General features: G+C 36.9%; 1 protein-coding gene across 3 annotated transcripts in view; it reads left to right on the top strand.

Annotated features, from left to right (window-relative positions):
* Window positions 1-15,316, top strand: part of LOC116256199 (chloride channel protein CLC-d) — a 42,937-nt gene that overhangs the window by 11,439 nt on the left and 16,182 nt on the right. For all 3 annotated transcript variants that reach the window (XM_031632483.2, XM_031632482.2, XM_031632484.2), the window contains exons 7-13: window positions 7,163-7,251; window positions 7,981-8,121; window positions 8,221-8,291; window positions 8,387-8,466; window positions 8,560-8,709; window positions 12,594-12,653; window positions 12,738-12,812. In XM_031632483.2, the coding sequence (XP_031488343.1) occupies window positions 7,163-7,251; window positions 7,981-8,121; window positions 8,221-8,291; window positions 8,387-8,466; window positions 8,560-8,709; window positions 12,594-12,653; window positions 12,738-12,812 (666 nt within the window). The remainder of the gene's footprint in view (window positions 1-7,162; window positions 7,252-7,980; window positions 8,122-8,220; window positions 8,292-8,386; window positions 8,467-8,559; window positions 8,710-12,593; window positions 12,654-12,737; window positions 12,813-15,316) is intronic.

Raw genomic sequence — 15,316 nt, 5'->3', positions numbered from 1 at the left:
TAATTGCTCCATTTCTCCAACATATTCTTTAATGGTCTTGTCTCCTTGTTGGAGACTTGCAATCTTCATTTGAAGATTGCACATGTAGGCCACATCCTTCATAGTGTGGGTTTTCTTGAGGAATTCCCAAGCTTCATGAGCAAAATTATGTTTTGCTATTTGGCCCATGGTTGTAGTATCAACACAAGCAATAATCCAAGTGATAATCTTGTGGTGTCCTATCTTCCACTCTTCCCATTTTCTCTCATATTCATTCATAGCCTTGTCTTTTTCAACTCCATCTAGTTCTTGAGCTTTACCATCTATGGTCTTGGTGAGGACTAATTGAGGTTCACTTTTTGACCCATCAACAAGTCCCCATAGGCCTTTACTTCTAATAAAATGTTCCATAGTTTTTGCCCAAGAAACATAATTTGATGAAGTTAATTTGGGAAGAGGAGTAGAGGAAGTTCTTTCATCCATAATGTGTACCTTGTAAAAGAGACGTTGAGGTAGTGCTAGGATGAAAAACAGCCACACAAAAATGAAGCTTTCGACGCGTCAAGGACTGCCACAATCTTCACCACCAAGGGAGCTTTATCCCGTCACAAATATCACCAAAAGAGGCCAGCAAAATAACAGCACCTTCTTGTGTCAAATTTCAGCCAACAATATATCGAACACTTGGAGTGCTTCACAGCTCCAAGGAAAGAGTAATAATTGGATCTTCCAAGCTTGAAAGACAGCAACACAAAGAGCCAAAACGAGGCTCTGATACCATGTAAATCAGGCCTGATCTTGAGAATACAAATGCTTCAAGAGATACACTCTTGAAGATCCCAACAACTTCAATAGGTAATACACAACCAAACCTCAAACTTGAGGAGAAGATACCAAATCTATTAATCTCAAGAGAAGAATACACAAGAGAGGCCTAAAAGCCTTAACCAAACAAGGGACAACAGTCCCATATATATAGTACAATGAAAGGGAGAGAAGAAGGAGGAGTTGGCTGTTGGGCCAGCTCCAACGGCTAGAAATCTAGCCGTTGGAAGCTGGTCCAACAGCTAGTTCCCTTTTACAAAAAAGGAAAAGGTAAAAATAGAAAAAGAAAAGAAATAAAAAATACATAAAAACGAAAAGGAAGCAAATAAAATAAAATACATAACACCTATGCATACATAGATATTCATATATACAAATCATATATGAAACATATGTATACTTACATAATGTCTAATATTTAAATTCTAACATATGAAACATAATAGCCCGGGTGACATCTAATAAATGGCGATTTTTCCATTCAGCCACGCCATTTTGGGGAGGTGTGTAACTACATGACGTCTCATGAACAATACCCTTGCTCCTCAAGAAGTCATCTAGGGATTGGGAGACATACTCTCGAGCATTATCAGTGCGAAAAGCCTGAACAGATGTCTGAAATTGGGTCTCAACAAATGCAACAAAATTTTTGACAATGACAGGAACTTCACTACGTTCTTTCAACAGGTACACGAACATACAACGGGAGTATTCATCAATAAGAGTCTTAAAGTAATGAAAACCACGACAAGTTGGTACTCCCGAAGGACCCCAAACAGCAGAGTGAACCAAAGCAAACGGACGAGTGGTTTTATTGAAAGAAATAGGGTACGAAGCCCTGACATGTTTAGCCAACTGACAAACTTCACATGTGAAAGAGTCAATAGAAACAGAAGAAAAAAGCCTTGGAAACAACTTCTTGATCAACTGGAATGGGAGATGCCCAAGACGCTCGTGCCATCGCATAATGGTAGACCTGTCTTCCACGCCTGACAACTGTCCACTAGTGGCTGAAATCAAGGCAGACGCAACTTGCACGGGCAGTCTGTAGAGTCGATCAATAACCGAACCAATCCCAATCTTCTTCCTCGTCACCAAGTCCTGCAGGGAACAATGATCAGCAGAAAAGATTAGATTACAATTGAGTTCTCTGGTAATACTGCTGACAGATAACAAGTTCACAGGAATATTGGGAACATGAAGAGCATTATGAAGACGATATTTATTCAACAAGAACAAACTCCCTTTTCCAGCCACAGAAATAGAAGACCTGTCTGCCATAAACACGCGTTGGTGCCCTGAGGATAATTTGTATTCTTGAAACAGCTTAGGATCCCCTGTCATATGATGCGTAGCCCCACTGTCAACAATCCAATCACCAAGTGAGGGATTACCTTGATCGCTTGTGGCAACAAGAGCTTGAGCTAACTTAGCTCCCTCGGACGTGGAAGTTTCCTCTTGCGTAGTAGATAGCCGGCTGATATAAGCTTGCAATTCCTTGATTTGATCGGAGGAAAGCTTTGATTTTTGAACAGTTGACGAACTACCCTGACTAGAGTCAGGCACAGAAGGACCCCGCCGACTAGAAGGAGGACGACCACGAACAAGTCTCTTCTCAGGATGAATATCCCAACAGAAGTCCACAGAATGCCTCAACTTGTTACAATGACTACAACGTCGAACAGGACGCTGTCCAGTCCCTGAGGCACGGCTAACAAACGCTGAGGGGGAACTCCCATGGCTAGAGTCAATATGCATAACTTGGCGACGTTGTTCCTCAGATTCCACCTGGGCATACACCTCCTCAATCCCAGGGATCTCGTCACAATTCAGAATTTGGCTCCTAATGGATTCAAATTCATCACGTAAGCCTCCAAGGAAAATAAAAGTCCGGTCCATCCATTGTTTTTCCCAGTACAAGCCATGATCAGAACCACAATGCCAGTCATCATTCACATGGTATTCTGGTTCCTCCCATTTAGTCTTCAGGGCTGCAAAGAAAGATGCTACAGACAAGTCACCCTGTGTAAGAGAGTAGATGCTACGTTTGATTTGGTACGTACGCAATACTCTCTTCTTACGGCCATACATCCACGCAAGCACAGTCCACATGTCATATGCAGTCGACTTACGCAAGATCAGAGGCTGAATATCGGCGGACACAGAACTAATGATCCATACTTTAACTTGACTATCTTCCAATGCCCAAGTCGCCCATCGCGGATCCGTTTTAGAAGGTGCAGGTTTCTCCCCAGTAATATAGGACAGACGACCGCGGCTGGTTATCCCGATTTCTAGGGCAGCAGACCAAGAGAGATAGTTGTCTTTGTTCAGCCGGATAGAGGTGACTTGAATAGGCAAGTTCTCGCTCTTGGTATTACTGCCCATGTCAAAGGCAACATCTATCTTGGGAGTCATCTCTTATGCCATCACAATCACCAAAGAGACGCAATACCCAGCACAAGGAGACGCAGCACCAGTACCAGAGACGACAGACAAGAGGCGGCGGAGGCGGAAGAAACACTGGCGGCGGCGGGAAAAACCTTGATGGCGACGGCGGTGGCGGAGAATCGCGGCACTGGAACAGGCGACGGCGGCGGCGCTGGAACAGACGACTGCAGCGGCGCTGGAACAGGCGACGGCAACGGCGCTGGAACAGGCGACGGCAACGGCGGCGCAAGGAGAAGCAGTGGCGGAAAAACGACGGCGGCAGCTAATAGAAACACCAGCAGTGGCAGAAACACACGATCACAGAGCAAATCCCACACGCGCTGGCTTTGATACCATGTAGAAATATGCAACGGAAGAGAGAAACAGAGAAGAAACACACGATGTACGTGGAAAACCTCAAGAAGAGGTAAAAAACCACGGAGAAGCTCTAACCTAGGGGCAAAACCGCAACCCTAGGAGAGAGAAAAAATTAATTCCACTTAATCTTCAGATTTACAATAAGTGGAGCTTATAAGAGAGAGAGGTAGAGAGCCCGTCTAGGGTACCGAGCCAGCCTCGGTATCCGTGCCCATGGGACCGGGTCCATATCCGGACCCGGTTCCCTATTACAAGATATTCTAACAGTCAGTCCATAGTCACCAAAAAACTGTCACCATAGTCACAAAAAACGTGTTTTTTTCATAAATTAATTGCAGTTTAAAACTTACAAAATGCGTTTTTTTGACTTAAAAAAAATGCGGTTTAACATGTTTTTCTCACTTTTTTTTTCATTTTTTCATTTTTTTAATGCCAAACAGTTTTTTTTTTTCATTTTTTTTATTTATTGCAAATCTACTTATCTTTTAATGTTTGTGTTATTAGTTTCACTTATTTTATTTTCCTCCATTTTTAGTTTTTTTAAATTTTTAAAAATTTACCGAATTTTTCCCATTTTTTCTAAGGTCTCCCTATCATACCCCAGAAAAACCTCGCCGTTTAAAACTGCGAAACGTTATTTGTGACTGTGGTTTTAACTTTTCTTAATTTTTTAAAATTGGTTTTGAATTTTTTCACATAAAAAAATAAATTTATGATTTTTTTATCTTACATTACAGTACATTATGTTATGCATCTAACTATTGGCTTGATCAATTCAGGTTAGTTACACACTTTACAATATTCCTACCGCCCATCCATAATGTGCATAGATTATACTCCTTCCCATTCTTTTGTTACTTGTGGAACTGCAAAATTGTTTTGATTCTACTCTCTTGAACTACATATGAATGAACATTCAATTTTTGAGATGCACATGTATTTGATAAGAATACTGATTGCACTTAGTGTGCCATACTTAAAGGGACATTTGTTGGCACAAATATGGAACTTAAAGGCAAAATAAATGGATCCTGGGTTTGATGGCATGTTACATCATATTCGTCACACATGCAACTCTGCATATAGATTGAATAGATTTTGAAGCCTTTCAACCGTAGCAACAAATGTCGTGATATTTTTTGAAAATATCACAATTTACGAGAAAAATGCCAAAAAAAAAGAAAGAAAAAAACCCATTTTTTTTAAAACATGAAAAATGTATTTATTGCATTTTTTCACATCTTTTTCCCGTTTTTCGTTTGTCTCTTTTTTAAGGTCAGTGGCATCATAGATTTACCTTTAAACTTAACCATTTTTATCATTGTTGTGACATTATTTTGTCATTTTATCTAGTTTTTTGATGTCTTATTATTAGTTTTTCATTTGTTTTATTTGTTCACATTTCAAAAATTTGCAGAGATTTTTGCCAAAATTTTCCCAAGAAAAGCAACTTTGCCAAAAAATACCCGATAAAAACATCGCCATTAGAAACCTGAGAACAATATTTGTAGCTTTGCTTTGGACAAGCTAAGTGGAGCTATTTGTTGCCTCAACCTCCAAATACTTTGTAAAACATATTCTCGGTTTGGTCTCTGCATATAAAATGGATGTCTCAATTAGTTTTGGCTTTACCTTTTCTAACCCTGAAGGGTGGAATAATTTGACCACACTTATTGTGCTTATCATGGCTTGCATGTGTTAATAGCTAATTACATCAGTGTTATCCGTCTCGCACGATACGGTCTTGTATCGTGTGATATGTATAGTGAAAAATCTATACAATGTGCCTACAATACATTGATACACAGTGTGTTGTAGGCGTATTGCCTGTATCATGCGATAAAAGGACAAAGCGAAAAAAGGGGCTTGAATCCCCTATTTTTGTGTTTCTTTGTAAAACAACACCTCTGTTCCGCTTTCTAAACATCTTAGGAGTTGTGGGAAGAGGAGGTTTTGCTAGTTTTGTAGAAAAATCGATCATATGTTGGTGAGGACATTCCATTTGGAGACAAAAGAAAGCGAGGATGAAGATAATGATGGTTATCATTTTTTTTATGATAATCATGATATTTGGCACTTGACAATGAACACTTATAAGTTGTGTGAACTTGTGATATAATGTAAAACACTTTAAACTTCTGATGGATGCTTATTATGTTATTATGAATCTATGAAATCTCATTTGTAAGTGTATTGTTGATATATTATGGCTTATGAATGATGATCATGAATGTTCTTTATGTGTGATGAGTTTTTTATGTAGAATACATTTTTCCTGATTTTTTCTCTACTTTTCCTACTTTTTATTTTTTTTTGAATTGAAAAATTAATTCTATGATACGCTACGCTACATTTATGTTACGTTACAAACGGCGGATAGGTTGGCCTAGCGGATATGCATTATGGTACGCCTTTTACAACATTGAATTACGTGGCACATTCATGCTCTCTTTCTGGTGGGCTACTTATGTTATGTTTATCATGACCTGCATACATTAATGAATATGGCCGAGACAGCCCAATAATGCACAAGTTTGCTTGTTGGCCTTAGTTTGAGTCACCATCGTATGACAATGTCCCATGCCATGACATTGCCTGTGGAAGTTTCTGTCAGCAGATTTGTTTATGACTTGTGAACTGTGGAAAATTCATTATTAATGTTTCTTTTTGTAACATGTTGATTTAGGTGGCTGGGTAATGTAGAACCAGAGTTTCCAATCTCTTAGCATCTAACTTCCTGATTCAACCTAAAAATTTTTGAAAGCATGTTAGTGAATTTATTATCCCATATCTGGTCACATACTCAGGTCAACTATCACCAAAACTCTGAGCTGTTTGTTCAGACATGAGAAATTGAAATCTTTTTGACATTTTGTGAAATGTACTTGTATATGTGTCCAATTCATTCAGGATGTGATGCTAACGTTGCTTGGAAACCTTAGTGGAATATGGGTACAGCCAAATGTAATTTCTTTACTATATGTGATATCATTGGCTGGGCCTTCATAATAGGTTGAGAACTCTATTGTGGATTGGTGTATTCATTCTCTGCCTTTCTCTTGTTTGTTACGGCATTTGCTTTCACATCTTTACATAATTAAGAAATGTGTCTCTTCAGTCAACACCGTTTATTTTCTTCTGACCTTGTTTGATTTGCTTTCACATCATTACATAATTAAGAAATGTGTCTCTTCAGTCAACACCGTTTATTTTCTTTCTGAACTTGTTTGGTTCTCTAATGCATTCTCCATCAGAAAGATGTACTGTTTTCTATATTGATTGTTAGTTTATCATTACAATTGTAGGACAGTGCTACTATTTTCAATTTTCTACCTCACTAGGCTGAACGATGCATTGTGTACTCTTTTGGACAAGTTTAAGCTTCTTTCTTTCTCATTTAGTATCTTCGTCTCGTATCTGGTTGTATAGCATCTGTTCTTTTTCCACTGTGACAGGCAAACATGCTAGAGGATCTTTCACTGGCAAAGTTCCTGAACATTATATCTTTTCTATTAGATGTTCTTTTCTCTGATTAGCTTATGTTTCTAAGGTGACTTGTGGTTGTGCTGCTGGAGTTGCTGCTGCTTTTAGGGCTCCTGTTGGTGGTGTACTTTTTGCACTTGAGGAGGTTACGTCTTGGTGAGAATATTGTCGATTTAACTTATTTTATCTTCCACTATTGATGGTCGAAGTAAGCTTCTCACAGTGTTCTTTAACTCTTCCAATACCATAAGAGAACATCATTTTGCATGTCTAGCAAGTGTTACTTTTCTTGCTAATGTGCAGGATGGTTTAATGTTTGATTATCAATTTCTTGCACTGTAATATTGTAATTATATAGAAGAGATGGATGCTAAAGTGAGTTGAACATTCACTACTCTAAACTTGTAAAGATTAGGAGCTCATAATAGCGATGTATGACTATAATGTGGATATTCTTGCTAGCTTTTTTGGAGCAAATATTTCCTGGATAGAACAGGACCTAGATGATGCAAGAAAATTAATGAATAAAACGGAGATATAAGGACAATGAATAGTAAAAGCTGAACTATCATGCATTAGATCTAGTGTTATTTTTTAGATTAGAAAATGTGATTGGTGTCAATGTTTCATAATGTTGCTATGGTTGGAGCATGAGGTAAACAACATATTTCTAACTCTGATAATTAGGGTTTACATTGATCACTTATTACCACTGCGAGAATATGACCATGGAACCAGATGAATGGTGAAAAAGATCCTCCTTTTGATTCATGACGCAAAAACTTGGACGGTTTAACGATGTTTATAAATTTATTTTAAAATACTTTTGCAGTAGCATTTTCTATATCTTTGATCTATCTTGAACTATGTTGTACTTTGTTACAGGTGGAGGAGTCAGCTTATGTGGCGGGTATTCTTTACATCTGCTGTGGTGGCAGTTTTTGTTCGTTCAGCCATGGGTTGGTGTAAAAATGGAAATTGTGGCCATTTTGGTTCTGGTGGCTTCATCATATGGGATATATCTGGGTTAGTATCTAAAACCGTTCTACCTTTACTAACATTTTCCTTACATTGAGTTGGTGCTGCATTTGGTTTCTTGTTTTAATTGTCATGTTCTTATGATAGTGGTCAAGAGGATTACTCTTTTCGGGAATTATTGCCCATGGCTGTCATTGGTGTTATTGGGGGCCTTTTAGGTATGTAATGGAATAATATTTTGCTCCTTGATGGACTAAATTCTGTTTTTTATCTTTTGAACTGTTTTATATGCATGTCATTGTGGTACTTCCAGGATCCTTATTTAATCAACTGACACTTTATATAACTCGTTGGCGTCGAAATTATTTACATAAGAAGGGTAATCAAATAAAGGTACTATCTGTTATTGTCTGTCTAAGATAAATTTCTTCCTCTGGAATTAATCTCTTATCTCTGCAACACTGAAGAATTTGGTTGTTCTTGCAGGTCATTGAAGTATGCCTGGTGTCTTTAATCACATCTATCCTGTCGTTTGGATTGCCATTGTTAAGGAAATGTAGCCCATGTCCCGAGTCAGAAGCCAACTCTGGTATTGATTGTCCTCGTCCACCAGGAACTTATGGAAATTATGTAAATGTGAGTTTTCATTAGCTTTATGTGTGTTGTGACATGTATCTCCTTGGACTTTTCAATTTATTGCTTTCTAGCCTTTATCTTTTTTTTTATTATGTCGTCTTTTTTCATACAATGACTATATTTTCTCAAAGAAGAGTATGTGTTAGTTTAAAGAATTTCACTCCACTCAAAACTGAATAATTTAATCAGTGTATCTGTAATATGGGTAACAATTTGCATGTCTGTTTATTGCGGCAACCAATTCACTATAACTATTGTCTACTGGTTTTATGTTGAAAATTTGATGTCTAATTTGATCCATTTAGACGGATTGTTCTAAATTTCTTATGGTCCCAATCTGAAAGAGTCCTTCCAGTCAAGGAATCAAGTAATAGCAATGTAAATTTTGCTTCGGATATCAGTGTCAAACGTTGTTGATTCTACGTCTGAAATTGAGTAGGCATCTATAACCAGTCCCATACTTAGTTGTTAAGGTGTGGACTAGTCCACGCCTAGGCATGAGTCCCCACCTGTCGCCTAAGTCCATCACTTAGGTGACAGGTGTTAGACTGGTGGTTAGGCTGGCGCCTAGGTGCGCCTAGGATAAGGGAAGGTGAAAAGTCACCTTCCCTTCAAATTAAGTCCTGTAATTTTATTATATACTGAACTCAGGCAACGGGTGTTGGACTGGTGGTTAGGCTGGCGCTAGGTGTGCCTAGGCTATGGGAAGGTGAAAAGTCACCTTCCCTTCAAATTAAGTCCTCTAATTTTATTATATACTGTTATACCGTGCGTACTTATATTATATGCAGTTATATTATATAATTTCTGTTTTTAGTACAGTTTGCTGTATGTTAATTACATATTCTATATCAACTCATCAAGTGGAAGTTCCAGCCATACGCTAAGTACATCTTCTATAAAACCATGAATTTTTGTATATATCTTATATGCTCTAAAACATATTTTGTGGAACCTATGCCAGCCTTCTTACCCATGTTAAAACCTAGGTTTATGATAAAAAGATCACCAATTTCTCTTGTTTAGTGTATGTCTAGTAATCAGAGAAATATGTGCAGACATCACTGCAACATAGTCTGATGTTGGAGCTGCAAAGAAACAATATGAACTATGTAGATGATAGTCCACACATGAAGCATAAAACATTTCCTAAATTACTATGTTGTAAAATTTGTACATATGCTTATCAATTCACGGAACAAATAATCAGTACACAAGTAACAGAGTAAAAGTTTGTTAAATATTGGTAAATTTCTTCATCTTCATTTCCAGACTAAATGCAATTCTTGATTATGGCAATTAATTTTAGCTAGATATGACTTGATTACAGAAAGCTCTCAAAGAACTGAAGTGTTAGTAAAAAAATAAAAGTCTGCTAAATATTGGACACCTTTTTAGGGCAGGCGCCCCTAGGCACCAGGCATTGGCTCCCTAGGCAGCGCCTAGAAGCCTTGACAACTAAGGCCCCATGTGAATTGGTTATTTGCTATCTAACATATTTTTTTCGTTTTAATGAAATCAAATATCACAAGCAGTTTCATAGCCAGCTTTCAAGCACCATAGCCACAAATATCGCAATATTTTTGAAAATATCACAATGTTAAAGAAAAAACTAGAAAATATGACAATATTTTGAAAAAATCGTTAAAAATCAATTTATCGTGATTTTAATGCGATTTTATCTCGATTTTTTTCATTTATTTTTTTTTTCATTTTCTGTTTTATATTTTTCAACTTTTGTTTCATTGTTTTATTTCCTTTTGTTTTAGGTATTTCACGTGTCCTCCTAAATGCAATACAACAATTATTAGATTTTCATTTCTTGTATTGTTACCTAAAATTTTGATTTTTTATTTTTTTAAAAAACTCTGAGATTTTCCAAGAAAAACAACTTTGCCGAAAAATACTTGATGTAAACTTTGCCGATAAAAACCCAAGAACGATATTTGTGGCTATGCTTTCAAGTTTGCTTGGATTTAATCTCTCTATAATATACAACTTGTCTATGTAGAACAAGGTGAATTGATTTGTTTTTTCTTCACTTGCAGCACACTTTCAATCTGCAAGAGTGCTTGTAAAGATAGCATCACATATCCATAGGAGAGCAACTTTGCTTTCCACAAAGCCAACCTTTTCTCCAGTTTGCCCAACAAGCTCAATTTTTCCCTGAATACTGCAAATTTTTTTGTGAATTGCCACCATCCATCAATATAATTGTTACTCATATATGTGGATTGAGTTTTGTTCCATCCTTGTAGTAAATTTAGTTGCCACAAGAGCGTGTGGCACTCCCACCCATTGCACACTGCTCTCTCTCTCCCTCTCATATTCATGCAGTGCGGGTCGTGCTAAAATGGTGGCTGAGCTGAGGAGTGCGGCTTTAATTGAGTAGTTGCTGTATTTATAAGCCTAGAATTGTTTTGTGAACACATACATATTTTCATGTATATTGTGATAGTGAAAATGGGCTTGGGCAGGCTTCTGATTATGCCAAACCATGCTTGTTTTTGTAAGTCTGGGTAGCCATTTGGAGGTCTTTCTTTCCAGATTCCAGTCTTATAGATAAATCTCAATTTGCCTAAACCAATGAAGTACAAAATTTATGATGCACACCTTTCATAGCCAATCTGGTAAACTGCCCTGTAGGCACCTTTCCTTCCTATTTGCTTCTTCATGTTCACCTTTGCCAACATATATTTCCTCATGTTTACCTTCGCCAGCATGTGTTTTTTTGAAAATTTCATTCACAACCCTGTTATTCATAGTAACTTCCTTCAAAATTTCTGGTGATACCATTCAGAGAGTGTAAGATCTTCTCTTATTGCAAAGCTCCCTTGCATGAGAAAGTGTCCTGTATGAGGCATTTGATTAATGGAACACATGCGTGGTGTGCATATCTCTTACTGACACAAATGCAGGATGCAGAATGTGTGCCCATTTTGGTTCCTGTGTCCTAGAATGCCGTGTTTTCAGAATTCCAAGGGTAACCTTGCAATCATATTTGTTCAACCTGTTCCTGGAAGATAAGGAACTGGATGTTCCATTCCTGGCATCCGAATAGGAATCAAACACCTTTGTATGGATCCTAATAGTGAATCAATTCCTACAATTTTCTCTCGATGGGCTGAAAACATTGACCGTTACATGAATCCTTTTCTAAACTGGCCATCCACCAGGATGTATAATCTTCTGATCTATGTCACATAGGTACGGGTACGGGTGCCAGTGCGGGTACGGGACTGACCATTTTCAAAAAGCTTGGGTGCGGGGTTACGACCGTATGTATATATAAACAATAAGAAATACTTAGAAAATATGTACCAAAATAAAGAATATACATCAACATAAACAAATAAATAACATAGAAAATATATATCAACGGCTCTTGCAGCAGTGTGTTTAAGAAACCTATGAAAAACTTTAAACATATGGACAACCAAGCAGCCCCCTAGTCAAATATGAACATCAATCGAATTTTCACATCCAAAGAATATAATAAAAAGTAAGGTGAAAAAAATTAAATCAAAGTAAAATTAAGCAGTTTGGATCTATAGGTACCCAAGAGTCAAAGTACCCATTTTGGGTACGGGTACGGCGACGGGGGTACGTGGACCTTATGGAAGTACCCATCTGACTATGCTTTTGATTATAGGGTTTCTGATATCATTGCATTGAAGCAGAAGGTGAAGCTTAATATCCTCCTAACTTGCTAGCACAAACTGGATGCTGTGCTATACTATAGAACAAAGATTACTTTAGGTACCACAGCTGATTAATATCTATTGGGTGGTTGTCCATGCTTGTGCACTCATATGATAATTGCCTGTTGTCTTTCTGGTGGATTCAATCTTTATTCTTACTTATCTTTTTTGTTCCCTGTGTAGTTTTACTGCTCCAAGGATAAGGAATACAATGACCTGGCGACTATATTTTTTAATACACAGGTTGTTATATTACTGAAATGTTGATATTTCAAGAAATTTGCAGACTATTGGTCTTTATTTAATAAATTATTTTGCTTCCTGCAGGATGATGCTATCCGTAATCTGTTCAGTGCAAAAACATTTCATGAATACAGTGCTAAAAGCCTTGTTACGTTTCTGGTATTGTATATTGCTTTTGCTAGCAAAAATTCTTGATTATTGCTTATGCCAGTTATAACTTTGAAGTTGCTTAGAAGATGATTATGCATGCTCTAAGTTATTAAAATTGGAAGCGACACACCTGTTGTTCAAGACCCTAAAAGGATTAATTGGTCCAAGTCAAAGCACTAAAAATAAATAAATAGATAAATAAATAAATTTATGCCAGAATGAATGTGTCTATATACATGTATGTATGTATGTAGAAAGAGTGCATATATATACAATAAAGACTAATTGACTGGTCTGACCAACTAGTTGTTGGTTTGACAAATAGGTTAGTTGGCAACTGGCTCAACTGGTCAGTATTTTGACTGCAAAGTTCATGTTTCTTTAGTTACAGCATTTTGCCGTAGCTGGTTCTGTCACCTGGTGGTTTCCTTTGTGCTTCTTATTTATCTGAATAAAAAAGGAAATGAATGTTTCCTATTAGTTTTTTAGTATGTTGGTGGACAGCCTAGTTCAAGTTTCTGGTTGTTACAAGGCCCTAAAGGTAATGGTTTCTAATGATTAAGTGTTAGAACTTAAAATTTTGGATTACATAACTACTGTTTGTTGTTGTCCCGTTGGAATATCATTTTTCTAAGCAAACTCAAAAAGGAAACATGTGCTCATGTTGATGAGCTTCTGTTCCTAATATTGGTGAGCTCTTTCTATTAAATATGTTGCCTTATCTGGTAGGCTTGATGTCTCAGTTGTGTCTGGGTGAGTTGGCTTCAGTAGCATTTGACAAACGACTCTATGGATGTGTTGTCAGTTATATATATATATATATATATATATATGTAGGAGAGTTGAAGTATGCTCTTTGACAGATGTTGCCAGATGGTCAACAATTTAAAAGCCATGACTTAAAAAACCATAAATTGTTGCTAAGACCACCAAAAAACTGTCACTATGCTATAAAGATGGCTAATACCATGTGGCAACTGTATATTTACTATTTATATATTACACAATCATCTGCTGCTGTTCTATTATATGTTATTTGTTATATATATGTACGTGTATGTATAATGCTTTGTGTGTACTACAATCTGTTGTGTACTACAATCTGTATTATTCTATGTCACATGGGTGTGTGGGTGCTTCACTTTTGAGAAAAACTTGGATACAGATGTTGCAATATATGTGTGTGCAAAGCAAAGAATAAAAGAAAATTTGGAAAGTCAGATGGTAAGAAACTAAAAAGAAATGGGTCAGTTTTGGAAATGATAACAACGAAAAGGTTTAAAACAAAAAGGTCTTCAGAACACCCTAATAGGCTAATGCTACATGTGGCTGACTGGCTCATTCTGCTAGCCGCTGGGTATGTATGCTGTTCAAAATCTCGTGAGATTTTTCTGATATGTTCATTTTACTGGTTTTCTCGTAAATATCGTGAGATTTTTGAAAATCTCACGATATCTGTGACAAAGTTAAAAGTTAAAAGTAAAATGAGAAAATTAAAATGTGGTAGTAGAAAATGTAAAAAAAATGTGAAAAATGCAAAAAAGAAAGAAAAAATAAAAATATGTGAAAAAACACAAAAAAACATGAAAAATGTCGAAAATGAAAAGCACAAAAAACGTGAAAAACACGAAAAAACATGTTTTTTTTCTTTTTTTTTTTCATTTTGGCATTTTTTTTCAATACACATGTTTTTTTTCCGTTTTTTGGCGACTTATTTTTCACATTTTAATGTTTTTTTTTTTCAAAAAATGCATTTTTATGATTGTGATTGAATTTGATTGTGCTGTTAACTCATTATAAATTGACTGGTGGATTGTACTTGCAGAGAAATGGCTCAATTTGCTTGTTGTAAGTTTGTAACATTTAGTGTTGCAAACTTGCAATTTATTTGTCTTTGTGTTTGGGTTACTACCTAAAAGTTATGTCGCATGGACTCTTCAAAAAAGGGGCCAGACCCGTGTCGACACGACGCTGGTGCTGGTGCAGCTCCAACACGCACACCAACTGCATCCTTTCTTATGCAAGTTCAAAATATTTCCATTCTTTTTTTTTTCCCCTGCCCATTTCTTTCTTTATGTATAGTAATAAAAGTAAAAAGAAAGGACAGATTAAGCTAAGAAACAAGCTAAAATTATATATATTATGAATACATATATTTATATATATAAAATAAATATATTATATATATACACCCTCGCCGCACCCTTGCACTCAATTTTTTTGGGATACGTCGCACCGGCACCTGTATCCGCATCCGCACCGGCACCCTGCACTCATGTGACATATCCTAAAATGCTTAGTAGTCCTACCTAGGCACACCTAAGCTCCAGGTCGTACTGAATGCCTAGGCATTGCCTAATGCTTTTCTAAGCATAGCTAATAACTACACTGTGCTGATATACTGAATAGGTGCATTGCTGTGTGCATGACAGAGGAAATGACTTTTGTCTGTTAGGCAGTTCACAATTAATCATCTTGCTGAAATGCATTCCTATGGTGGCCTTAGGAATGGA

This window comes from Nymphaea colorata, chromosome 6, assembly GCF_008831285.2.
Source record: "Nymphaea colorata isolate Beijing-Zhang1983 chromosome 6, ASM883128v2, whole genome shotgun sequence".
In the NCBI taxonomy this organism is placed as follows: domain Eukaryota; kingdom Viridiplantae; phylum Streptophyta; class Magnoliopsida; order Nymphaeales; family Nymphaeaceae; genus Nymphaea; species Nymphaea colorata.
The sequence above is the reverse complement of the archived record's forward strand: the minus strand, read 5'-3'. Positions and strand labels throughout refer to the sequence as shown.